Source organism: Drosophila elegans, unplaced genomic scaffold, assembly GCF_018152505.1.
Source record: "Drosophila elegans isolate 14027-0461.03 unplaced genomic scaffold, ASM1815250v1 contig_767, whole genome shotgun sequence".
Lineage (NCBI taxonomy): Eukaryota > Metazoa > Arthropoda > Insecta > Diptera > Drosophilidae > Drosophila > Drosophila elegans.
The window spans coordinates 1,378,190-1,405,942 of record NW_024546120.1 but is presented as its reverse complement, the minus strand read 5'-3'; the positions used below and the strand labels follow the sequence as shown (position 1 = coordinate 1,405,942).

The 27,753-nt window shown below is 38.3% G+C and overlaps 1 protein-coding gene across 5 annotated transcripts in view; it reads right to left on the bottom strand.

The window, feature by feature from the left end:
• The window catches only part of LOC108136797 (myosin-I heavy chain), a 1,412,760-nt gene that overhangs the window by 1,097,818 nt on the left and 287,189 nt on the right, over nucleotides 1-27,753 (bottom strand). For all 5 annotated transcript variants that reach the window (XM_041710095.1, XM_041710096.1, XM_041710097.1 and 2 more), the window contains exon 7: nucleotides 6,093-6,335. In XM_041710095.1, coding sequence (XP_041566029.1) covers nucleotides 6,093-6,335 — 243 coding nt within the window. The remainder of the gene's footprint in view (nucleotides 1-6,092; nucleotides 6,336-27,753) is intronic.

Below are 27,753 nucleotides of genomic sequence, written 5' to 3'. Positions count from 1 at the left end.
AGTAAACAAAATTTCATGGGCTTATCCGAAATATTGGAGAGCTTATTACATGTTGTGTTATTTTAGTGTTACCTCCGACTGAACCACCTGCTCGAACGGATACTAAAGGGATATCGGAGACAAAATTTGGCCTGATCATTCCACTGGGCAAAAGACCTGTTTTTTTCAGGAGTGATAATTTGGTTAGGGGTTTTGCTATCTTTTATGAACCGCCAATAATAACCTGCCATGCACAAAAAGGAACGGAGATTTTTTAATGTTTTTTGAACTGGAAATTTTGTAATCGCTTTTATTTTATCTATGTCGGTTTTTTCTCCATTTTCTGATATTGTGTACCCCAAGAAGTCTACTTCGTTTTTGAAAAATGGCATTTCTCTATTTGAACCCTCATATTTACGTTTTGTAGCGTTGAAAATACTTTTTCCACTTCGTTTTTGCTAAAGACTATATCATCAACGTACATACAGCAAATTTTCCCTACGTATTCTCTCAATATGTCATCTAATGGTCTTTGAAAAATGGATGGGGAATTTTTCAAACCGAACGGGAGTCTCGTAAATTCATATTTTCCGCCATTTACCGCGAATGCTGGTCTTTCTATGTCCGTATCTTTCAATGGTATTTGGTCAAAACCACACTTAAAATTTAATACCGAAAATTACTTGTTGTCCCCAAGTTGTGCAATAATTTCTCCAATTTCGGGAATGGGATACATTTGGAACATTAGCGGTGCTGAGAGGTCTTTTCCCTGCATAATCATTATTTGCTGGTTTGTTCATATAATTTATATGACGCGATCGAACTGACTGGTCTACGTCCTTAGGTATCGGTTTCGGTTGAGGTCGTGGCGGAGGTTTTTGGGCGCTACTGCACCGGATTGGTTTGTATAAGGTTGACTATATGATTTGAATTGGTTAGTTTTAGTAATTGGGGGTCTTCCAGATTGGTGTGGGTTATGATAGAGATGCGGATGGAAATTTTGTTTGACGGCTACCATCCGATATGGTTGGTGGGGTTTGGGTGGTAGCATGGTTGCCCTCACTAAATAAGGAGTTTTTGGTGACTGGTTATTCCTAGCATTTTGGTTCTCTAACACACTGCATAAATGTAGAGCGTGTCCCCGGTTTCCATTAAGGCCTCTGACAAAAGTGTCTAAGGCTTTTTCCCTGTACATGGCTGTTAGAGATTGTATAGTTCCTTGTGAGGCATCTAAGCTGCCCATTTGGTTCAGAATTAGTGATAGTTGTTGATAAGCTTCCTGATAATATTCATCTATAGTATTGTTACCTTGGTTAAGAGCATAGAGTTGATATTCTAAATGCGCTGTTAGGCATTTTGAAATAGCTGTCCAATCTAAGGGGGTATTATATGATTCTAGTACTACGTCTGCTTGACCAGTAATTTTGTTACGGATTGCTAAAAGAATTCCATAATATTTTGGTGAACCAATTCTGTTTCCATAGATTTTTAACACCCTCTCGATACTTTTCCTCCATGACGAATATTCACTTTTGTTCCCCGAAAAGTCTCTAAGTGTTCGAACAATGTCTGGTAATTTATCTAACTCATTTAGATTGTGAGTTAATTCTCTTTTAATTGTTTGATCTGTATATTTGGAAACATCTTTGTTTGGATTAGGTATTTCCTTTACTGCTTTTATTTTTTCCTCCATGTTCCCCTCGGTCATGATTCGTGGGTTTATTTGTGTGGTGATGAGGGCCGACAAGATTCGCGAGTCTGTCTGCAAAATCTTGTTGGGTCATTTTGGGTATGCATATATGAGGAGCGAAAAGTTTTATTTATTTTTTTAATTTTAAATATTCAGAATTCGGAAGTTGTTTCTTAGGAATTAGGGTGTAGAATTTCTTTATGTGGTGGATTTTGTAATTATTGTGTGGGGGTTTTCATTTCCCTATATTTTATGCATTTTTAACTACTAAAATGTTTCTTTTACACTTTATGTTTGGGTTTTGGCTTTTAATAGATCGCTTAAAACTATTTTTAAAGTAGTAACATATCTTGGCGTGCTCTCATGATGACAGGTTCGGCGGATTCCGTTTTATCCCACGCTGCAACGATCTTTTCTGAGTGTGAGTACTAAGGGCCCTTCTCTGTACCTTAATTCACGTTCCCTTCGAACGGATACTAAAGAGATCAAAGCGATAAAATTTGGCGTAATTATTCCACCGGGTTTGCGGCGTTTTTAAACGGCACTTTTACACTTCCGGGTCTCGGGATTTTTGGTTTTTCACTTCTCACTGATAGGCGGAGGTACGAAACGAAACTTCAGAATTATTTTTTACTTTCTGAACTTCGCGAGACTCGAAACTTGTTATCCTTTCGCGGTTTTAATCAGGTCCCAGTTCGGGCGCCAGTTAAAAGATTGATTATGATTTTGATATAAAAATAAATCAAACTTCTCCTTATTGAGTTGGATTAAGACCTAATTTGCTTAGGTTAAGCAATTGTTTTTTATAGCTACGCGTCGCTCCCGACGCTGCCGCCGTTTCTGCCGCTGTTGATGTTTCTGCTGACGTTCTTTCATATTATTGGTTGCTGCTCTTGGTCGCCGTAGCCGTTGGTCAAACTTAATTGTAACTATTGTTCTTTTTGTATGCACTTAGTTGAGTTCGATCAACTTTGGAAATGTACTGTTCTGCATTCCCACGATCGCTGACCAAAAGGTGCAAGCTTAGCGCACGTGGCTAAATTCGTTTGAACTTTATTGAGGGCTGTGCTTTGCTGTTTGTTGTGCAATCCATGCTTACTCTTTTCTTCTGTCTGGGAAATTGTTTATTTTGGGTGTTAACTCATATAAAACTACTGGGGAACTATAATTTTATACCTAGAAATTCAATGTCATTCATTTCATTAAAAGATAGTAATTCAGATGTGAGGTTTGAGTCATCAGCAATCATGACTCCTTCTCATGGTCTGAAAGGACGATCAAGCCTATAAATTGTGGACTTACCCGGTAAAACTTTGTAGCTAAATATATCCGGTTTTAACCAGGTTTTTGTAAACACAATAACATGGGATAAAAATGAAAAACTATCAGGGTACAATTTAGTCAGCTTACTAAGTAAGACTCTGGTATTTTGATAGGAAAGGAAGAGACGGAATTTAGGTTTTTTGAAGAGGAAGCAAAAGAGGGAACTGAAAAAGAAGGCATACTATTTGGGCCTCGACTGGGAAAACAGATTCCCACGGGACTTATCTTTTTGTCTTAGCTTCGAACTCTTTTACCACCATATTCTGCCGCCAAAAGTCGGCTCATCATTTCAAAAGGCTCATTTGGGACAGTGATCTTGTAAAATAAAATGTCCCTAGCGTGATAAAAGTTTAATTTTTCCTTTTTTACATTAACATGATTGCTTTTGTTCTGTCTTGTATATAATACAAAAGCACATAAGAAGATGTCTGAGCAGGGGAAATCCGAAAAAAAAATATTTGTTTCTTGAGTGGAACCACTGAAAGAGGTTTCGGAACTGAGTTTCTGCAGAACCAAATTCAGCCGGTATTCCAGACACAAAGTCCCTCACTGATTTTAAAGCCACAGCGGACAAGCCATAAAGTTGGGAAGTCATTCAAGCACACCCTCTGACATCCTTCCTTCTTAAAAGTTTTGAGCTGTTGATTGGACTGCACATAAGAACAATCATCGCCAAAACATATATCGGCAGCACGGCATGCATTCTTAAAAAGGAAAGCCCACAGAATCAGCTCTAATCACAGTAGTCAACCAAATCGAAAAGGCCCTCAAAAAATAAACTAGGGCAATTTACAAATAGATTAAAGGTTCTACAATTAATCCTACCAATACTAAACGAATGCATTCTCTCCTTCAGAAACAACGCTAGATACTTGGGGCTAGTAATAGAAAAAGTCTGAAATGAAGACTGAACAGCCAAGAGAGAACGAGGAAGTATCGGGACGAAATGGGGCATTTCCCAAAAATTGACAACTTGATATACATTGAAATAGTTAAGCCTATTCTACTCTACGGAGTATAAATCTGGTGGCCTGCGCTAAAAACGGTGACAACCACAGAACTAGAACTCTTCAGCAAGACAAATGAATCCAAACCAAAACAGATCTGTGCAAACAAATAAAATTTGATAACACACCCTTTGAAATCCTGTTTCCAAGTTGAGAAGACTGGGAGCTAGGTCATTCAGGGCCTACAGAATCAGTTAGCATCTACACTGACGTCTCAAAAAGATAACTATGTCGGCGGAGGTATATATTCTGATCAACAAAACATTAGGAAATCTTTAAGACTTTTGATCACTGCAGCGTCTTCCAAGCGGAAAAATATGCCATAAGAGAAGCACTTGTGCATGTACACAAATATAACTGTCAAAGAAGATGGATTAACATCTACAGCGCTAGCCAGGCGGCTATTAGGTCTATCTATGCGGCCAACACAAACTCTTATCAAATATAAATCTGCCGCAGTATAGCATTTACCTGATATGGGACTCCGGACACCGCAGGCAACTGCATAGGCCCTCCCTCCCCTTCCAAATAAAGTGACAATTGGAATAATGACCACGTGTAAGCTAAATAAAAAACTAATTAAAGAGACTAGCGAATCCAACATGACGGAATGTAAGACATTGCCGCACTGACGCGAAAAGAACGTCGAAATTACTAAGACTCAATCGTCCCGCGTACGGAATGATAATACGAGTATGCCAGCAGACTGGGCGCAACCCAAAATGATTTCCGCAAAGACTGCAGAAATATAGAATAACTTTCATGAAAGCAACCGGGCACTCAGGTCAAGAAAAAAATAAGTTTTATGCGGTATCACAATGGACCTATCTAGAACTAAGTGTGTCAGTCTTCATCTGGCAGCCCCCCTAAACTAACCTAACCTAACAACCAAGAGCAAAAAATTATCATTATAAACGGTACTTATACCCAAGAGAGGTCCACAGGTCCACTTTTTCTCTTCTTGTTCTGTTACTCATATATCTATATGACCTGATATCTGTTATTGAATCCGAAAAATCTGAGAAATTCGCCTTGTAGTTTTTAAGTTCCCTATTTTTCCATATCAAACTGAAGTTGTTGCCGTAAAGAGAATGGTTTTAGCCTCTGTCGGTAAATGGCCAGAGTATATTTGGCTTATCACTTTGATGGTTTCAATCCCTGTACCTGCAAAGCAAAGATCGATGGTTGACCACGTTTCTCCTCTCATAAATGTATGATCGCCCAAAAGAACGATTGGCGACCATCCATTGACTACCGTGAAGACAAAATGCTCAATCAAGTCCTTAAGATGCCTACCATTTGCGACGGTTACTTTGTCTTTGGCGTTATGGCGTTACTCATTCCCAATGGTTACTGTTGATATACAGTAGGTGCAATTTTTCATTTTTAAAAGTCCTTAGTTTGATTATAACACATTCATCTATATCTTGGAAACTGATATTTCCCTGTTCATGAGTGTCCGATCTAAGAACAAAGTCTTAATGCATTTATAAAAAAAACAAGACAAAACTTCAATTATATACATTGCATATTTTACCATATATACATTTCTACATCTACGGCTATTATATTTTTAAATGTTATTAAATTTAATTTTCCTGTGCCGTCTTATGTTTTCGGCACAAGTAATATATAAATCAAAATAAAGCATGAATGGAATCAAATTCGGCAATCCGAAGTTTATATACCCCTGCAGTTAGCAAAAATTATACATTATTGTATTTATAACATCTTAATTTTAAATTATATGCGTATATGCTTAAAAACATTGAAGCTATGATGATTATCAGTTTAATTATTCGATCGTTCCTATGATTGCTATATGTTATCGTTTTCCGATTTAGATAAAATTGAGAGCGTAATTCTGAATTATTAAACGAGTAATAGTTTAATTACTAAAAAAAATTTAAAAATTGAAATTTCGCGTTACTTATACCCACCCCATTAGCTTGCGTTACAAGAAGGTTAAATGAATATTTATTTTTGAAAAAGAAACAAATAAAAACACGGACTCATCCGCCACTTTACCTGTATTTACGTGTTTATTATATAAATTTATTTATTTTTAATTAGCGAACTAGATTTATACTTACGATTGATTGCTCCAACGCAAAAACATAATGATTAAAAAATTTGTGCAGCTTTTCGTTGGTATAGTTTATGCATAGTTGCTCAAATGAGTTGTGAGTGAAATTTTCAAATCCAAATATATCAAGTACACCAAGAAATTTGGCACCGCCTTGTCCTGGATTTGTACAGCTATTTATTTTCGTAACCAGCCATGTAAATGTTTTGGAGTATAATGCTTTTGCCATAGCATGTCGATTTTCTACAGCCTACAAAATAAATTTCATAAAAAAAGCAATTAATTTTGGTTGGGTACCATTCTAAATTTAAAATAGAAGAAGGGGGTTTCCTCCCCAAAAAGGCGGAGTCTATTGGTTTCTGGAATCTGGCTACATTTTGGTTATACTTAAGACATCTTTTTAAGGGGGTATTCTGGTCTAGAAGCCTGAATTTTAGTCCATTTTTCAAGTAAGCTGACAAATAAATGAAAAACATTTTTATTATAAAGTTTCATTAGTAATGATGCCGGTATCATGTTGACCACTATCAAAATAATAATTTGAAATAACAAATCGGAGTTGACTTGAAAACCTTTCGATCTTTTCGATTACTTTTAAAATACTAATAATCATAATTTTTTCAAGTCCGAAACAGACGCGATAGAGAGTAGTATAAATAAGATATATACCAAATTTCAAAGGAATCGGTTCAGTAGAACTTGAAAAATCATGTTTACCACCTCAAGAAAGAGCGCTTCGAGAAAAGAGTGTTTAAAGTTTAGGAAACAATTATAATGGCTCGGACGCCACATCACAAAGACCGCGGCATCTCCTAAAACAACTCAAATTTTGAACATTTTTTTTAGGATCGTATTTTTAAACATTCTAAACATTCAAAATATGCAAAAAAAAAAAAATCGATTTTTTCAAATTTCTATACAATCCATTCTACATTTATGTCCTTCGATATACCAATTTTCAGAACGGATACGTCTGTCTTTCTATTTGCAAAATGTTTTAAATCAGTAGTTGCATTTCATAATTATACGGTTTGAAAAAGAATTAGACTGTAGCTTTATTGAACAGTAACAGTGGCTTAATATATTAATTAAGTGCTCGCACATTTTGCATAATTGGTCATTCCATGTGAACCGTGCCGGCAATTTTCTAAAAATTAAAAACAAATGTATGTTTCGGAAGAGGAGCCAAATACAAGTGCCAGTATTGGTACTTCTTTGTTTATTTTTGCTACGTTATTCTTCACAAAGTTTAAGCCACTCTTAATAAACTCAACGAACTCAACCGATTTTTTCGTTTCAATGTTTTTTCGGTTGTTTGCTGACCGTTTAAGATTAAAAAAAAATCCTTGTTTTCTACTGATTATTTGAAGTGCATACCAAAATTGAAAATGTATCTGTAGGCGATTGTTTATACCTGATCATCAAAAGGAGGCCAGATAAATTAAACTGCTTAATATTTCTTTTGGCGTCGATAGTTATAATCTGACGTATGGTCGTTTAAGTCTTAGTGCGACAGTTTTTTGACGACATTCACCTGAAGTCGCAACATTTAAGTGCGCTCGCACAGGTTGCGTTGGCTACACCAGCGACTCAGGTGTTTGTTAAACGAGCCTGATCAGCACTTCATTTTGTTCTGATGGAGTGACGCTGTCCATAAAGTGAAAGATTTATAAATTGGTTGTTTAACTTAGCGCACAATAAATAGTGTTTGAGAAGACTTCTAGCAACAAGTATTGTATTATTGTAAATTAAAGACCTGAAAGCTTTTGAAGCTTTTATTATAATAGCACTAAAAGCCAATGAGCACAGCAAGAGTCGTCATTGGATTATAGCCACAAGAAAGATCACCATCAATTCGTTACTCACTGGACAGAAGCATCGGCAAAGCAAATCGAAAAAAAGTTGCACCGCTAAATCTTTAGCTTGTACCAAGAGGTGAAACGAAAACATATAAAGCTTAAAGCCTTTGTGCATTTTCAACAGTGGTTAAAACTTGGATTTAATGATTATTACAAAGCTATATGCCTAGTTTGCAGAGTCGAACTAAAATCCAATTGGATTGCGCAGCTTTAGAAATTCGCGAAACATATTTTAAGAAAGTTATGCAAATAAAACATTTAAAAATAGTTTTGACAAAACTGGTCGGGAAATAGAAGATACTTTTATTGCAGCAAAGGCTATTATTATAAGGCGTCTTTGTGCAAGCGAGAAAGAGAAACCAGATTAAAGTATTTTCAGTTTGTTAACTTGTCCAAGTGGAAATCATAATCGATTACCATCGCTCAAATTGCACAACAGTGATTACAAAAAATTCATTTCGTCGTTCAGGACAATGGACAATAAGCTCAATAATTTATTCAGTTGTCTCTCTGGAGCCGCCCTCTTTGTTGTTGCGCCATTACAGGTGACCAAAGAAAACTACAGAAAGCCGATTGGGCAAAAAGGTTTTTTTTTTGTTGAACATATAACAAGACGTTCAAAGCCACGCTTAATAAGGTGGCAACAAAACATTAGTAATTTGAATGTATTTTCATTGCATTGATTGCCATGGAACTTATTAACATGTCCAAACATCTCTAAATTTAGGGTCTAAAATTAATTTTATTACAAAAGAGTTCGCCAAAATTATTGAACTTCCGTTTCATCATATTTGTGGCATTGAAAATGTTAGTTCTCAACTGAAACATTCAGTTTCAACAACAATAAAATCAAGGGGACAACAACAATAAAATGTGAACTGCATTTCGCCGTCACAAAAACAATTTCTGGAAATCAGCCTGAGTCCCACAATGACTTTTCAAGTTGGTCTATTCCCGATGGTGTCGAGTTGGCTGATTTTTTATTCATTGAACTTCAACGAATCGATTTATTAATCCAGGTACATCTTAACTTGCCAAGATTTACCTCGTATATTGGCTTGCATGAACCCTTTTCTTGTTCTTTGTAATGATTATAATAATCTATATAATCAAATTTGCATTTCAACCTCTATCCCTGTCTTAAAAAGTACAATTTTAACATATTTTTACCGTACTTAGTTTTAGTTCTTTTATAAATGACACCAAGTTATATTTGTGTTTTGCTCGGAAAGTCGATAACTGTCCACTATGCTAGTAGGAACCTCGCGTAACAAGCTCGTGCTTGGTTTCGTTGGGCCACTTGTTTGTGCTGATTATAGGGCATCAACGTTCAACAATATATATATATATATATATATATATATATATATATATATATATATATATATATATATATATATATATATATATTAAACAGGTTTTTTTAATTTCTTTGCTGAAGGCAATAATAATAAACACTTCCGTTGGGTGGGTCATAGGTGGGAAAATAAGTAAAGAACCACCTTCAGAATATGCCACTTGCAATCTTGCTCGAGACAGGCTAAAAAGTCTCCAGCTGAACCCTTTACACAATGGACAATGGACACTTTTTTATCCGGGACGGGTGCAACGGCTGGAGGTGTCTGTCCACAGGCTTAAAACCGGACGTCTTTTCCCCCAAATAAACAAGTATGGAAGCGAAAAATAAATCAACCGGGGCTGGGATATCAGCCCAAACGACGGTGGAAGGCGTGTCTGCTACCACCGGCGGGCACGGGGAGGAGCAATCTTCTCTGCGTGTCGGCAGCGATCACACCTCTGAAATGAAGGGAGCAGGTCTTATTAGTTGTAACGCTTCGGATAAGCCGCACAAATGCCATAGTCGAAGAAGACTCGGACCTAAAGAGCGTGCTAAGTTTAAGCAAACAAGAAGAGGAAAGACTTCTCCGCTCGTCCGAACCAGGCATCAGCTCCCTGAGCAGGAACAGGCCGATACGTTCCAGCGAGGGAATGAAAGCTAAGGCGGCTCTCAAGATCAAGAGCGGGCTCCAGGACAATGCGGACCTCTCCCAGGGGAAATCGAAGCTGGCTTGAACTGAGCAATAAGTGGAGGAAGGCAGGACGCATCACCCCAAAGTGCATCGACGAGCGGATCCGCTTTTAAGGTGGAGGAGATGCTGGCCAACAAAAGGCAACGCTCAGCCGAGTGTACCAGGGAGTCAGACCCGACGGAAGATAGTTCTTCGCTACCCATAAAGCGAAGGTTAGTGATGTGTCCAAACGACACTTGATCGTAGTCCTCATCGACGAAAACGGGAAGATGACGGAAACGCGGTGGAAGACGATGCACGCGCGACTGATCGAATCCCTCTTCGCTCGGATAGAGGAAGATCCCTGCGCCCCAAATCTCACATATGATGGCGCAGGGTGGCTGAAGGGCCAGCTGACGCGAACGGCCTGCCAGTTGGAAGATTTGTGGGAGGTGGCCAAACTTGAGGTGGTCGACAGGGAGCTAATTCCGTCTAAAACGAAGGCAAAAGTGCTCTTCCCCAACGCAATCCAAGAAGACCTGGCGCTGAAGCTGCTTCAAAGACAGAACCCGGACATCCCAACGGCAGACTAAAAGGTAATGCACATTGTAAGCCCACGACCCAACGAGGAGGGCCAAAGTGCAGTCCTCCAAATTCAGAAGGAGGCAGAGGACCTGCTGTATCCCCAGGTACGTAAAAATGGCGTGGGGCATGGGTAGCGTTTACCTGCGCCTCAAAAACACCTGGGCCTGTATAGTGTAATGGAGACTACCCATGACTTGAAGTAGGAAAACTCGGATGAGGAGGAGGAAGGTGACCTGACAGTAATAGTCAACCAGTCGTGCGGAGGTGAGTCAGTTACCCATGATGCTAATGCTGCTGTAGCTTTATCTCCATAAGAACAAGAACGCGTCAACGGACCACCTCATTACCCTGGACAAAATAATTTGGTATCTGGATGGAGAGATCCGAGAAGCCATCCCTCTCAGACCAAAAGTACATTCGGTTCGACTGTGACTTCAAACACTCTCCAAAAATAACAATCTACAGGAACACTTGGAATACAAACTGGAATAAGTTAGTTAAGTTAAATTAGGGCTCCCGACGCACCCGGACTCTGTAACACCCGCGGAACACATAGAAAAGTCCCTATCCAAGGAATTACTAGATGCGTATCACGCTTCCTGCCGAATTTCGAGAATAAGAAAGAGGACTAAAGCACCATTGTGGAACCGGCACCTAGCAACTTAAATAGTTCTATTGTGAACTAAATACTTGATAAATTGTTTAACTTTTAAGCACTTTACTGTACTAATTTTCTGTAGATTTAAGGCTTTTGTTATACTGGCACTCTCAGCCATCTGCTGAGTGGAGCATAAATAGCATATCTAAAATCGAAGTAGAGCAAAAGTGTTTTTTTTTGGGATCTTTAAAAACCACACCCACACCTATACATAACTCTGCGCAAAGTCATAATACGTATTTAAACTATTTTTAATTTATACAAGTACTATTTCCGGTGGCTCAAGTTACACAGCTGACTAATTTCAAGCCAAATATTTTCCCACAAAACAATCGGAGTTCTGGTGGAGTCATCTGTCGAACTGCATAGGCAACACTAGAAGCTAAGAGCGTGAAGCACCCCCACTTCTTTCGTTTTGTCTCTCTTCAACTGCAATCACCGGCAGAGCAGCGGCCGATCATGGGCAGTGCGACGGCAGCGGACTTAAGAACTTCTAGGATAACAGCTTTTTGTGTCTACCGTTCCCCAAAGTGGTCTCTTGAGTTTTAGGAATAGCCACATGTCACACGGAGCCAAATCAGGTGAATTCGCAGGTTGAGTACCGATATGCGTTGAATTTTTGGCGAAATGGTCAAGAAGAACGAGTGCCACAAGTCACACGGAGCCAATTCAGGTGAATTCGCTGGTTGAGCACCGATATGCGTTGAATTTTTGGCGAAATGGTCAAGAAGAACGAGTGCGGAGTGAAAGCATTTTCGGTACCAAATGATATTTAACTTTTCGTAGGCCCAAATGGTTTTCAAAGATCCTAATGATATTTCGATCATATCAGTAAGGTCTCTAACTGTCAATCGACGATTTTTGTGCACTAGTTCCTTCACTATATTGTTGGTCATCTGTTGACGTCGATGGTCGTGCGGAGCGCACCAAGTCATCAACACGTTCTCGACCCTCTTTGAAGTCTTTTTACGAAAAACATATTACTGATAATAACATTGACTTGAAATTTGGCCCAGTTGTCATTAACAGTCCTGCCTACTCAAGAAAAAAAAGAACAAGCTTGAAATGGTAGTTTAAATTTAAAATTCGCTTTAATTTTTGCCCACAGCAGTATATTTACACGATAAGGCAAACAAAATTATAAAAGTTATTCATTGTTAATGACTTTACTTTTCGATGTACCGAAATAAATTAAAAGATCTTGAAGTGCGGGTTTAACAAGTTCTATTGATTTCGATTTAATAATTCTGCCCTCCGCTAAATTAGGGAATTTATCTAATGCTGTCAAAACTGAATTTTATTCTGTAGAATATGGAGAGAGTGTCCTGGGTATTTGGGACTGGGCGTTATTTTACAGTTCTGAACTTGGAGCTTGTCTATCATATATGATTGATTTTCAAAATGTTGATTTCATTTTTGAAAAATATAAATTTTCTGAAAGCTGTTTTAGATTTTCTATTGCATTTCGATGAGCTCTATTTTGAATTTTTAGTATCCCTTCATTTTGTTGACTTACATTAATACGATCTTCTGCTTTACTTTGGATGATTCTTATTTTATGTTGATTCAAAATGGATGAAAATACAATTTCCCCGATATCTGTTCCTAGGCTTGGACTACATTTATCAGTGTAAGGATGCTCTCTGGTCGGTGTATAGATCTCAGTCAGATCCAGAAGACTTTTACAAGAAATTTGTAAATCACAGAGACATCGGACAAGACAGTTCCGTTCACAGACAGTTCACGGCGGAGTTTTCGGTCTGCGTTCGAGAGGGAGTAAACGGTTTTGTTGACATTTGATCTGCGCTAGGAGGCAAATATCCCACGGTCTGGACTTTCGGGCTTAAAAAATTACATAAACTATTGATTAGCAGTCCATAAGGGATCTAAGATCTATTTATTTTTTGCATATTTTGAATGTTTATAAAATCAAAAATATGATCCTTAAAAAATTTTTCAAATTATATTTTAGGAGATACAGTGTCCAAGCCGTTCTATAATAAATCTTTTCTAATGTTTAAACGCAATTTTCTCGAAACTATTTTTTTGCGGTGGTTGACATGATTTTTAAAGTTCCACTGAACCGATGCCTTTGAAATTTGTTTTATATAACTTTTTTATTGAACTCTTCATCGCGTCTTCCTCGGACTTAAGAAAATTTTGATTCTAAGTATTTTTTAAATTATTCGAAAAGGTTGTAAAATTGGGTAAACAACATTTTTGTTTTCAAGTCAATGCCGTTTCTCCACCGGCCTGTATCTTGGCCAATTTTTTTTGTCTTCTCACAATGTCAATAAACAACCTTTAAAAAATGTATACTTAAGGTTTTTCGTTTTTTTTTTATCTTACTTGCAAAAATGCTAAAAATTAAGGCATCTAGACCAGAATACCACCTTAAGTTATTTTATAACTTCATTGAAAAATGTAAAATACATACTGGAGATTTGAAATGAAATCAGTACATTGGAACATGCATGGTCTTGTTTTAAATGTGCAAAATACGCAGAATTCGCAATCGATTTAGCGCTTTTAATTCTTATTATAAATAAAACAAATATCCATGATTATGTCTGTTACCTGTGTAGTAAGTAGTCAGCTTCCATCTACATCAAAAGATATACATAGATCTCACGGATTAGAATTTCCCAGACCTGTTTCAATTTTCACTTCCGAAAGAGTTGTACGGAATCTACGTTCCCTCTGTTAATTCTCTGTTAGCTTCTGCAAAAAATGCACAGAAACTTCTTGCCAAGCATTTGCCTGAAGGATTCAGATCCACAAGAACAGAAATTAATTCTTTAAAAATTTTAAAAACATGGTTTAATAACAGATTTCGTTTATAGTATCATATTTGACTTTTTATACCCTTGCAGAGGGTATTATAATTTCAGTCAGAAGTTTGCAGCGCAGTGAAGGAGACATCTCCGACCCTATAAAGTATATATATTCTTGATCAGCATCACTAGGAGAGTCGGTTTAGCCATGTCCGTCTGTCCGTCTGTCCGTCCGTCCGTCCGTCCGTCCGTCTGTCCGTCTGTCCGTCTGTCCGTCTGTCCGTCCGTCTGTCCGTCCGTTTCTACGCAAACCATTGTTCCCATTGGAGCTATATGATACAGTCGTCCGATTTTGATGAAATTAAAAAAAAAACAAAAAAGGGAGCTAACTTCGGCAAGCCGAAGTTGAAGCTATGATGATTTATTTCTATATTTTTGTTATTTCTATGGCAGCTATATGATATACTCGACCGATTTTGATGAAATTTAAACCGTAATTCTGAAATATTTATTTATTTATTTTTGTATTTGTTTTGCGATTGTTCCTATGGGAGCTATATGTTATAGTCGTCCGATCCGGCTCGTTAAAAATTATTTTGTGATGGCACCTCATAATCGCTTCAATTCTTGCCAACTGAAGTTCTGTAAATCCGCCGCCCCTGTTCCAGTTTCTGCGCAATCCAGGGATGCTTTAAGTCGGGTCCAATTTTTTTAATAAGGAAAAGAAAACGATCTTTGTCAATCCGGTAAGATTGCCAAAATCTGCCAAATTTTCAGCTATTAAAGTATTTATTAAATAATAGATACTTACTGGCGATCTGGCAAATGAAAAATTTTAGCATTACACCTTAAATTTCGGTTATTGCGTTAAATGTCCAACAGTTGTTGTCTTCTGAACTGCCAAAGTTGCAAAACATTGTTAAAATCAAACCAACAATCTTTGAATTATTTCGGTCAACACATCTGATTTCCACACGAGTTGTTCAACACTTTGTTGGTCAGTTTCCATTACTGACTTTAAAATAAGTAGGAATTGTTATTTTTAGCTAACAATAATTTTTTTACTGATTTTATACATTAAATATTTGCATCAATGATGCACTGAGGCTTTTGTATAGTGCAGTAGCGGTAGTCAGCTGTTTTATTTCCCTAGGAAATTTGTGAGCAATTAAGGCAACATTAATTATGTTAAAGGGAAATCCGCTAATCTTAACGAATTCACTTCCGAGTGAAAACTGGAAAAGGCCTGATATTTATCTTCTGCTGGCTCTGCGATACAATCATGCATCCTAAATGTGCTGGATTCGTTGGCAGAATTAGAGAATTGAAGATTACATTGACCTGCGGACTGGGCTTAAGTAGTCATGTGAGTCCTGCAGGGAAATGGAACTTGAGATGTGTAACTTTATGAGACAGACTCATGAGGGTTTTAAAAATCTTTTTTAAGTATTAAAACAACACACTAAAGGGTTTAACACGGTAAGTGAACCGATTAGAACGGGCGCTTCTCTAAATTCAGTTTCAGAAAAGAAATCTGCCCCAATTCCAATTTAAAATACTAGTAATGAGTCTTTAACGTCACCTAGCTCATCAGCCACTGTCGCTGGAGAAGTTTTAGAGCAGCCCAGTGGATCAAAGGCTTTACAGCCAGCTGTTCGCAATGGAACTGCGTGCTCTGGAGTACTCCCTTCATCAGAAAGTCGGAGTGAAAATGTTCAAAGTGCTGGTGGTGTTAAAAAAAAAACTTTCTGTTGTTCCCCATAGGAAACAAATATTTGTTTCTCGATTTGCCCCTAAAACCACATTTGATGATGTTATAGATTTGATTCAAGAAAAATACCCATCTCCTTACATTACAGTTGCACAATAATAATACAAGTTTTTCGCCTGATGATGAACCAATAACAAAAAAAATTTTTTTATAAAAGACATTAAAATATTAATCGGCATCCGATTTTAGTCTGTTCCAAAAAATGAACACTTCTTAATTTCTAGCCTATCAAAATGTAAGGGAAGATTAGATCTGGTATTTGTTTTGGAACCGTGTGAGCTCGTTGTATCTAGAATTGACTCTCTAGTTGCCATGGAGGACCGATACAATCCCAGAATGGAGTTGACAATTTCCCAGCCCTGCCCTCATACCTATTTAGTTTCTCAAACTAAAACGAAATGCTTTCGTAAATGTGACTTTAATAAGATACACTACTTGACAAACTGGACAAACTTATACAATTGTATGGATATGGAAAGTGGACTGAATTATTCTACAGCATTTTAAACACGATTTTTAATGAATGCGTTCCTGACAGTCTTCCTCCAAGACATAACAGACCCCCGTGGTCTTCAAAGACTTAAAAACCTAAAAACAAACATTTACAGAAAGTAAAAACGACGGGTAAGCCATCTGATTTTTTTGAAATATATGGTTGCTTGATCGGATTTTAATGTTCTTAAGAGTCAACGCTATTCTATGTATTTAAACCGGTGTAAAACCGAATTTTCAAATAATCCGAAGCAATTTTATAACTTTATAAATGACAAGCGAAAAACTCCGCCTTGCCTTCATCAGTACGAGGCGTCTTCTGACTCTAAAATTGCTGATTTATTTGCCAAGTTTTTCCAAACTACCTATAATGCGGATTCGTGTCAACATTCAGTTTACCCTTACAATTTTAATAGGTCAAGTTGACAGAAATTTGTCTTTTAAGGGACTGGGAGACCACAACACCAACATACTCTCCGGGGCAGGATGGGCTTCCTGGGTGCATTCTTAAGTTATGTGCCTTAACTATTTGTAAACCGTTTCTTAAACTGTTTCAATTGTCTACCTAAACATCAGTTTTTCCAACTATCTAAAAAGATGCTTTTATTAATTCATAACATAATCTTTATGTTAATCATTCTTTTTTTATTTAAATGAGATCAGCTCGAGTTTTCGAATAATCTTTTAATTTGGATTTCAAGTTATTTGAATGGCAGAATTCACAGGTTTTTTTATAAACACAGTTTCCAATATGCTTAACGTAACATCTGGAGTGTTTTAGGGTAGTCATTTGAGCCCATTGCTCTATACATTATTCATTAATGATCTTCCTACTGTCATAACACATTATCGGGTGCCAATCTAGACTCTTAAATCTGAATTGGCATGAATGTAAAGAAATTACTTTTTATAGGGGTACGCCTTCATTTACAAACTATTTTCTTCATAATATTCCACTGGACCGAATATATTCGGTCAACGAATTTCTAAGTTGTCCTTGATCCAAAATTAAAATTCGACTGTCACATAAAGTCTACTGTTAACACGGCTATGAGTGTTGCATTTATTAAGCGATGGTCAAAATAACTTGACGATCCTCATACAACTAAATTATTATTAACTTCCCTTGTCCGTCCTAATAAAGAATATTGCCCTCCCGTTCGGAGTCCCCAATATAAAATACACATTGATCGTATAGAGTCGGTACAAAAAAATTTCTTCTTTCCGACCTTCGTGTTTTGAACTGGAATCCAAACGTAAGGTTGCCTTCTTAATCTAGTAGATTACTATTGCTTAATTTACTCTTTTAAATCGTATAATCATTCTTGGAACTATTTTTATGCACAATATTGTCAAAGGTAACATTGACTCAATAGAATTGGTAAGACGCTTAACTTTTAATGTGCGTTTAAGACCAGCCCACAACTACCATCCTCTTAACTTGACAAGATGTACCTCAAATTTTGGCCTGCATGAACCTTTTCAGGCACTTTGTAATAATTATAATAATCTATATAATCAAATTTTAATTTCAACCTCTATCCTGGTCTTAAAAACTACAATTTTAACATATTTACACCGTGTTCGGTTTTATTTTTTTTTATAAATGTCACGATATTTTGTTATTTGTGTTTTACTCGCGAACTCTATAATTGCCCACTATGCTAAAAGGGCCCACGCGTAACAGGTTCATGCTTGGTTGGGCATTTTGTTTATATTGTTTATAGTGCATCATCGTTCAACGATATATTACGACATAAAAAAAATAATTTCGTCGATGTCGCGTCGCCTCAGAGCAGTAGCGAATGCTAATGTCGGACATATTAAATATTAATATTTATTAAATATATTAAATCCAATCAAGTATAAGAAAGATATAGACTTTTGAAAACAAATGTTTGGATTTTGCAAAGAATTATAAGATACCAAAGAGTTATGTTTTTCATTTTGGAACTAAATGACAAACTTTATGTAATCATTTTTTGTAAGATAATTTGACTAAAGAAATTTTGGACCTAAAATGTCTTTTACATAGCACTTGAATTCGTAAAATTAACATTTGCTGATGCAATTCTAACTCTACTCGTAGATAGGGATGCTGTTAGCGGGGGTGCGTGCTCTGCTCGCTCCTTGCGCATTGAATTCAGTTCGGCAGACAACCCCTCCTAAAACCCGGCAATTTTCTAAAAAAATATTCCTTTAGAAATTGATTTGCTAAGAAACCACTATTTGACAATCGGAGAACTCGATTATAGCAAATTAAATAAAATTTAACTAAACACTTCCCTTTCATATTTTCTTATTACTTCTCTTTTATTATTATTACTCCAGTTTTCTTATGATACTTATCATACATACACCTCCTATAAATATTTTCTGATAACCCAAAATGATAAAATCTATCTCGAATATAAATAGAAAGCTTGAATAAAACTATGCTAAAAATATTCCAAAACTAACTGTTCGATGACATCATAACTAAACACCAATTTACATTTATTATTATTTGTTTATAAATTACTTTGTTTAAAAACAGTTGGTTAATTTTAATTCTTTGCCAACTTGTACTACCTAATTACCCTTCACTGTAATCATATGTTTGTATTTTGAATTCGCTCTTATACATACAGCACACACAAGTACATATCGCTCATTGTAATCTCAAAAACCTTAACATTAAAATCAGTGAATATTAGAGATCGAAACACCTTGGACGTTTTACTCTGATAACTCTGCATTTGGGCAGAGTTCGCACATTTTGTTTACCGTGACAGGACACTGCATTCGGCAAGTCCCAACATAAATCATACGAAAAAAGGTTTTGATTTTCATAGAGCACATTTCTAGCTTATTTGATATTCAAATGATGAAAAGATCTTCGATTTTATTTTGGGTACCGTTTCCGCGCAGCGTGAATCGTTGTTGTCGTTAGGAACTGAAGCAGATGTTATGAACGCAATATTAATTCATCTTGTTTTATCTAAAACTGATGCAGATTCAAAATTATCCTACGATCGGGTTCAAGAATACGAGGTGTTGCCTACTTGGGAGGATTGTTACCGCAGTTTAAGCCGTCACTGTCAATATTTGGAGAGCAACGTTAAACGATCATCTGATGAGAAGCCAAAAAAATGCCCACATAGAATAGGAGAGCCTTTGTCGCGGCACAGGTGGTTGTAAAAAATGTTCTGCTACTGATCACGCTCTCACTCAGTGTCCTTCATTTAGTTCACTAGACTGGCAGAATAAATTTAATTTCATCAAGCAAACCGCTCTGTGCATAGATTGTTATTTGGCGAGCAGATGTCTAAGTTGATCGCGATGTCGCGTTTTTCAAAGTTTACATCACATTATTCTTCATAGAACTGCTCATCAAGAGCAACCAACACAGATTGTTGCCCACACTTCTCAGCAGGATCAGAAACCCACACATGCTGTTTCCATGCTTTCGCGTCATTCAAGGCGCGCTTTAATTCCTACGGCAGTAGTGTTGATTAGGGATAAGTTTGGAATATTTCAGCCAGCCAGAGCTTTGCTTGACTCAGGCTCTGAAATAAGTTTCATCTCTGAAGAATTGGCCAAGCTCCTTCAGCTCAGATTCGAAAAACAGAAGTATGACATTTCTGGCATAGGTTGTGTCAGAACGCAAATGAGATTTTCTGTCTCAACAACTATTCGATCACGACTATCAGTAAATTAATGGCATTTACAATTCGCTGTAGCGAAGACAATATTGCTTAATCAGCCAGAGCGTTTCGATGACACTTCAAAGTGGTACATACCTACAGAGATTGATCTTGCAGATCCAGGAACTACATGCCTCACAAGATTGATTTACTCATCAGCACACAAGAGTTTTTTGATTTACTTAAAATGGCAAAATTTCTCTGGGTCATGGCCTTTCTTGCCTGGTCAATACTGCACTTGCTTAGATCATTGGCGGAAAGGTTTCTGAAATTCCGCAATCACAAATCGTCATATGCAACATGGCACGTTCCACGGAGCTGCAAAATGCATTAGAAAGGTTTTACTAATAGAGGAGTTTGATTCGCATAATTTTTTCACCGTAGAAGAGGAGAAATGCGAACGGCATTATATGGCAAACATAAGGTTTCTAACATTTGGACGGGTCCAAGTTTGCTTGCCCTTTAAAGAGAACCCTCACAAGCTAAGAAAGTCGTTTGAAATAGCCTAATCCCGGTCTCTGCAAAATGAACGCAGGTTGAATCGCAACCCGTTGTTAAGAGAGATGTACGTGAAATTCATAAAGGAATACATAGCTCTGAGTCACATGCAATTGGCATCTGATTTCGACTCTCAGAAGACACAGTATGTTATCCCGCATCATGGAGTCCTAAGATAAGAAAGCACGACTACATGTTTGATGCTTGATGCATCATGAAAAACAACGTCATACCTTTCTTTGAATGAGTTGTTGGTGATTGGGCCAAGCATCCAGCAAAATCTTTTCTTAACACTTCTAGCCTTTCGCTCACATCGTCATGCACTTGTAGCTGATATCTGCAAGATGTGTCGCCAGTTTGAAGTATCACCAGACGATCTTATGTATCAACTTGTTTTCTGGAGAGAATCCTCTGCTGCGCCTCTGGAATTGTTTCAGCTCAACACTGTCACGTACGGCATGTCCTGCGCACCATATCTAGCAATCAGGAGCTTGAAATATATTGCGGATCACTTCTCAAAGCAGTTTCCCATCGGAGCAGCCGTACTTAAGAAGGGATGTACGTCGATGACCTCCTTACTGGAGCAGACAGTGTCGAAGAGCTTCATCTTAAGGCTGCAGTGGTCACCAGCATACTTTTTAAGGCTGGATTAGAGCTTGCTAAATGGAACACAAGCAAAATGGAAGGCAATGGAGCAGAGTTTCAATTCAAGGTTGATATCAAAGATGTAACGAAGACATTGGGCATGTCGTGGTAGCAGATGTGTTCTGTTTTAGGTATACACAACCTACAAAATAAAATTCGAAAATTACATTAATAACGTTTTCTTTTGGACAGATTCAAGAATTGTTCCACAGTGGCTTACCATGCACTCGTCCAGGCGAAACTGTTTCGTCGCCAATTGGATTTCTGAGATGCAATCAACCACTTCAAACATTACTTGGAGGCACGTTCCGGGCAAGGACAATCCCGCGGACATAGTGTCAAGAGGCTGTGCAGCATCTGAGCTTATGGAAACTATATGTTTTAGTGGACCAAGCTTCTTACGTCAACCCTTATCTGGATGGCCTCACCAAGTGCAAAATTCTCAGGACACCGAAGAAGAGTTGGAGCTGCGGAAATAAACAGTCCTCACATGTACATGATAGTGGCAGCAAAGAAGATGTATACGATTGCATTATCAACAAGTTATCATCCTATCGGCGCATTTTGCGAGTCATAGCTTCTGTGTTGCGCGTCTTCAATCGAATCAAGGTCAACAGAAAATTGAAAGCAGTCGATGTAATTCATACATCAGCAACTGAATTGCAATACTCGTTCAAGCACATCGTATCACATACCCAGCAGAAGACCTTTTCAACGAAATCCAGCAGCTCAAGGAAAACAAGATTTTAAAACCCGAATTTAAAAAACTAAATCCGTTCCTAGCAGCGACTGAAGGATCAAACCATTCTATAACACTATTACGTGTAGGAGGCCGCTTAGCCAAGGCGTCCATTTCACTCAATGTCAAATTTCCTGTTCTTCCTCCAAAGGATCATTGCTTAACATTGAAATTTGTTGGCGTTCAATGGAACAAATAATGGGATCACTTCCAGGTGATCGCTTTTATTCACAACGACCTTTTTTTCTAACTGGAGTCGACCTATGTGGACCATTTGCCACATCATACCGCATTCGAAGCAAAGTGCCATATAAAACATACATGGCCGTGTTTATATGTTTTTCGTCAAAAGCAATCCACATAGAACTCATTTCCGATCTGTCTACTAATAATTTTATTCTTTGCTTAAAGCGTTTCGTCAGTCGCAGAGGCGTCCCACTACGAATCTATTCCTACAATGCAACTAATTTCGTCGGGGCACGATCTCAGCTCGAGGACTTTAAGCAGCAGCTGTTTGACGAAGCCAACAGATTGAATGTACATAACTTCAGCAGCATCGTGGGATTTGAGTTTAAGTTCATCCCTCCGCGAGCTCCCCACTTTGAAGGCTTGTGAGAGGCCGCAGTAAAGTCCATGAAGACCTTGATGATAAAAAACTTGGGCAACACTGGGCTTAAACTCAAGACCAGTGGCACTCATATCCGAAGACCCAAACGATGGAGAGGCAATAAGCCCAGCGCACCTGCTGATTGGGTCCGCTTTGATGTCCGCACCGGAGCCTTCAATTGACGCGCTGCCATCCTATCTTACGCGGTGGCTCAAACCCAATGCAAACATTAAAATTGGCCAAATTGTAATAATTCACGAGGATAATACACCTCCCCAGGAGTGGATCCTGGGTCGCATCACCAACACGCATTTTGAAGCTGATGGACGAGTAAGAGTGGCCGAGATCAAGATGAAAAATGGAACCATTCGTAGACCCATCTGCAAGATAGTGCCCCTGCCTGAGCAAATTGGTGCTTGAATACTCCTTGGATCATTCAACGGGCGGGCGGAGATGACATCATAACTGAACGCCAATTTACATATATTATAATTTGTTTATAAATAACTTTGTTTAAAAACAGTTGGTTAATTTTAATTCTTTTATGTATTAGATTATATTCATAAGACTTATCGTACATTACTCGTACATTTAACACTTCTTTACTACATACCACGTTTCCAGTTTGCTGGACGACCGCCAAGATTGTCCCAATATCCTTTTATTTGTCATGGTATGGATTGTATCTTTAAGTTTTGAGTTAGTTACGTTTGTAACCACTGATTTATCGGCTAAGGTGGAAGTGATCTTTCAACTTTATACTCCCTTTGATTTTGAAGATGCCGCCGCACAGATTCTCTCCGAGTGAGAAAGATGTTGGTTATATCAAAATTTTAAATTTGTCTATGTGCACTAATTTATGAGGGCTTATTTTTTTTAACCAAAATTCATTTGATTTAATTCTTCTTCACTCAAGAAAAAGAAGAAGAAGTCGGCTGAAGCTTCCTGGCTGATGTTAAAGGTTGAAAATTGTACTCCCTGGAGCCCCACAAGCCCTGTTCTCGGTAGTCATTACCTGTCACTGCATTTCTGACGACAAGAGCTCCCCGAAAAAGGCATAGGCTTTTCATTTAAATATTGCTGTTTACTCTGCAAAGTCAGAGAATGCGACCTTTCCGCTAAACAGGCTCTACACCTACCGGTCTCTAGCTTGGACGAGGCATATTGACGACCACAGTACCTGTTGCTCATTTTTGAATGGTGGCGTGCTACTCAGAAAGCGGAGAAGATAGAATGGGTTCTTCGTCTTGGCAGCGGACTCTTCATTACGGCCAAACACGGATAATCAAGGCTGCCTAATGTCCACGCTTACCTGGGCATACCATTTTCGGGCATTGTTTTAAACACTTTCATAAAACACGTTAATTCCTTCCTAGCCAAAGTGATATGCGTACAATGAAAGAAAACCTTTGGTTTATCCAATAAAAAAACTAAAACGTTCATATTTTCGCTAGATCAAAATAAAAATGTTTCGGTAATTAATTATCCTAAGGCGTTAAAGAAGTTAAAGGAGCGCTACGAAAAAAGGTTTTGATTTTCATAGAGCACATTTCTAGCTTATTCGATATTCAAATCATGAAAAGATATGATCTGATCTAATCTTCGTTTTATTTTGGGTACCGTTTCCACGCAGCGTGAATCGTTGTTGTCGTTAGAAACTGAAGCAGATGTTATGAACGCAATATTAATTAATCCTGTTTTATCTAAAACTGATGCAGTTTCAAAAATATCCTACGATCGGGTTCAAGAATACGAGGTGTTGCCTACTTGGGAGGATTGTTACCGCAGTTTAAGCCGTCACTGTCAATATTTGGAGAGCAACGTTAAACGATCATCTGATGAGAAGCCAAAAAAAAGCCCACATAGAATAGGAGAGCCTTTGTCGCGGCACAGGTGGTTGTAAAAAATTCTCTGCTACTGATCACGCTCTTACTCAGTGTCCTTCATTTAGTTCACTAGACTGGCAGGATAAATTTAATTTCATCAAGCAAACCGCTCTGTGCATAAATTGTTATTTGGCGAGCAGATGTCTAAGTTGATCGCGATGTCGCGTTTGTCAAAGTTTACATCACATTATTCTTCATAGAACTGCTCATCAAGAGCAACCAACACAGATTGTTGCCCACACACTGAAGAGTTGGCCAAGCTCCTTCAGCTCAGATTCGAAAAACAGAAGTATGACATTTCTGGCATAGGTTGTGTCAGAACGCAAATGAGATTTTCTGTCTCAACAACTATTCGATCACGACTATCAGTAAATTAATGGCGTTTACAATTCGCTGTAGCGAAGACAATATCGCTTAATCAGCCAGAGCGTTTCGATGACACTTCAAAGTGGTACATACCTACAGAGATTGATCTTGCAGATCCAGGAACTACATGCCTCACAAGATTGATTTACTCATCAGCACACAAGAGTTTTTTGATTTACTTAAAATGGCAAAATTTCTCTGGGTCATGGCCTTTATTGCCTGGTCAATACTGCACTTGCTTAGATCGTTGGCTGAAATTCCGCAATCACAAATCGTCACATGCAACATGGCACGTTCCACGGAGCTGCAAAATGCATTAGAAAGGTTTTTGCTAATAGAGGAGTTTGATTCGCATAATTTTTTCACCGTAGAAGAGGAGAAATGCGAACGGCATTATATGGCAAACACAAGGTTTCTAACATCTGGACGGGTCCAAGTTTGCTTGCCCTTTAAAGAGAACCCTCACAAGCTAAGAAAGTCGTTTGAAATAGCCTAATCCGGGTCTCTGCAAAATGAACGCAGGTTGAAACGCAAACCGTTGTTAAGAGAGATGTACGTGAAATTCGTAAAGGAATACATAGCTCTGAGTCACATGCAATTGGCATCTGATTTCGACTCTCAGAAGACACAGTATGTTATCCCGCATCATGGAGTCCTAAGATAAGAAAGCACGACTACATGTTTGATGCTTGATGCATCATGAAAAACAACGTCGAACTTTTCTTTGAATGAGTTGTTGATGATTGGGCCAAGCATCCAGCAAAATCTTATCTTAACACTTCTAGCCTTTCGCTTACATCGTCATGCACTTGTAGCTGATATCTGCAAGATGTGTCGCCAGTTTGAAGTATCACCAGACGATCTTATGTATCAACTTGTTTTCTGGAGAGAATCCTCTGCTGCGCCTCTGGAATTGTTTCAGCTCAACACTGTCACGTACGGCATGTCCTGCGCACCATATCTAGCAATCAGGAGCTTGAAATATATTGCGGATCACTTCTCAAAGCAGTTTCCCATCGGAGCAGCCGTACTTAAGAAGGGATGTACGTCGATGACCTCCTTACTGGAGCAGACAGTGTCGAAGAGCTTCATCTTAAGGCTGCAGTGGTCACCAGCATACTTTTTAAGGCTGGATTAGAGCTTGCTAAATGGAACACAAGCAAAATGGAAGGCAATGGAGCAGAGTTTCAATTCAAGGTTGATATCAAAGATGTAACGAAGACATTGGGCATGTCGTGGTAGCAGATGTGTTCTGTTTTAGGTATACGCAACCTACAAAATAAAATTCGAAAATTACATTAATAACGTTTTCTTTTGGACAGATTCAAGAATTGTTCCACAGTGGCTTACCATGCACTCGTCCAGGCGAAACTGTTTCGTCGCCAATTGGATTTCTGAGATGCAATCAACCACTTCAAACATTACTTGGAGGCACGTTCCGGGCAAGGACAATCCCGCGGACATAGTGTCAAGAGGCTGTGCAGCATCTGAGCTTATGGAAACTATATGTTTTAGTGGACCAAGCTTCTTACGTCAACCCTTATCTGGATGGCCTCACCAAGTGCAAAATTCTCAGGACACCGAAGAAGAGTTGGAGCTGCGGAAATAAACAGTCCTCACATGTACATGATAGTGGCAGCAAAGAAGATGTATACGATTGCATTATCAACAAGTTATCATCCTATCGGCGCATTTTGCGAGTCATAGCTTCTGTGTTGCGCGTCTTCAATCGAATCAAGGTCAACAGAAAATTGAAAGCAGTCGATGTAATTCATACATCAGCAACTGAATTGCAATACTCGTTCAAGCACATCGTTTCACATACCCAGCAGAAGACCTTTTCAACGAAATCCAGCAGCTCAAGGAAAACAAGATTTTAAAACCCGAATTTAAAAAACTAAATCCGTTCCTAGCAGCGACTGAAGGATCAAACCATTCTATAACACTATTACGTGTAGGAGGCCGCTTAGCCAAGGCGTCCATTTCACTCAATGTCAAATTTCCTGTTCTTCCTCCAAAGGATCATTGCTTAACATTTAAATTTGTTGGCGTTCAATGGAACAAATAATGGGATCACTTCCAGGTGATCGCTTTTATTCACAACGACCTTTTTTTCTAACTGGAGTCGACCTATGTGAACCATTTGCCACATCATACCGCATTCGAAGCAAAGTGCCATATAAAACATACATGGCCGTGTTTATATGCTTTTCGTCAAAAGCAATCCACATAGAACTCATTTCCGATCTGTCTACTAATAATTTTATTCTTTGCTTAAAGCGTTTCGTCAGTCGCAGAGGCGTCCCACTACGCATCTATTCCTACAATGCAACTAATTTCGTCGGGGCACGATCTCAGCTCGAGGACTTTAAGCAGCAGTTGTTTGACGAAGCCAACAGATTGAATGTACATAACTTCAGCAGCATCGTGGGATTTGAGTTTAAGTTCATCCCTCCGCGAGCTCCCCACTTTGAAGGCTTGTGAGAGGCCGCAGTAAAGTCCATGAAGACCTTGATGATAAAAAACTTCGGCAACACTGGGCTTAAACTCAAGACCAGTGGCACTCATATCCGAAGACCCAAACGATGGAGAGGCAATAAGCCCAGCGCACCTGCTGATTGGGTCCGCTTTGATGTCCGCACCGGAGCCTTCAACTGACGCGCTGTCATCCTATCTTACGCGGTGGCTCAAACCCAATGCAAACATTCAAATTGGCCAAATTGTAATAATTTACGAAGATAATACACCTCCCCAGGAGTGGATCCTGGGTCGCATCACCAACACGCATTTTGAAGCTGATGGACGAGTAAGAGTGGCCGAGATCAAGATGAAAAATGGAACCATTCGTAGACCCATCTGCAAGATAGTGCCCCTGCCTGAGCAAATTGGTGCTTGAATACTCCTTGGATCATTCAACGGGCGGGCGGAGATGACATCATAACTGAACGCCAATTTACATATATTATAATTTGTTTATAAATAACTTTGTTTAAAAACAGTTGGTTAATTTTATTTCTTTTATGTATTAGATTATATTCATAAGACTTATCGTACATTACTCGTACATTTAACACTTCTTTACTACATACCACG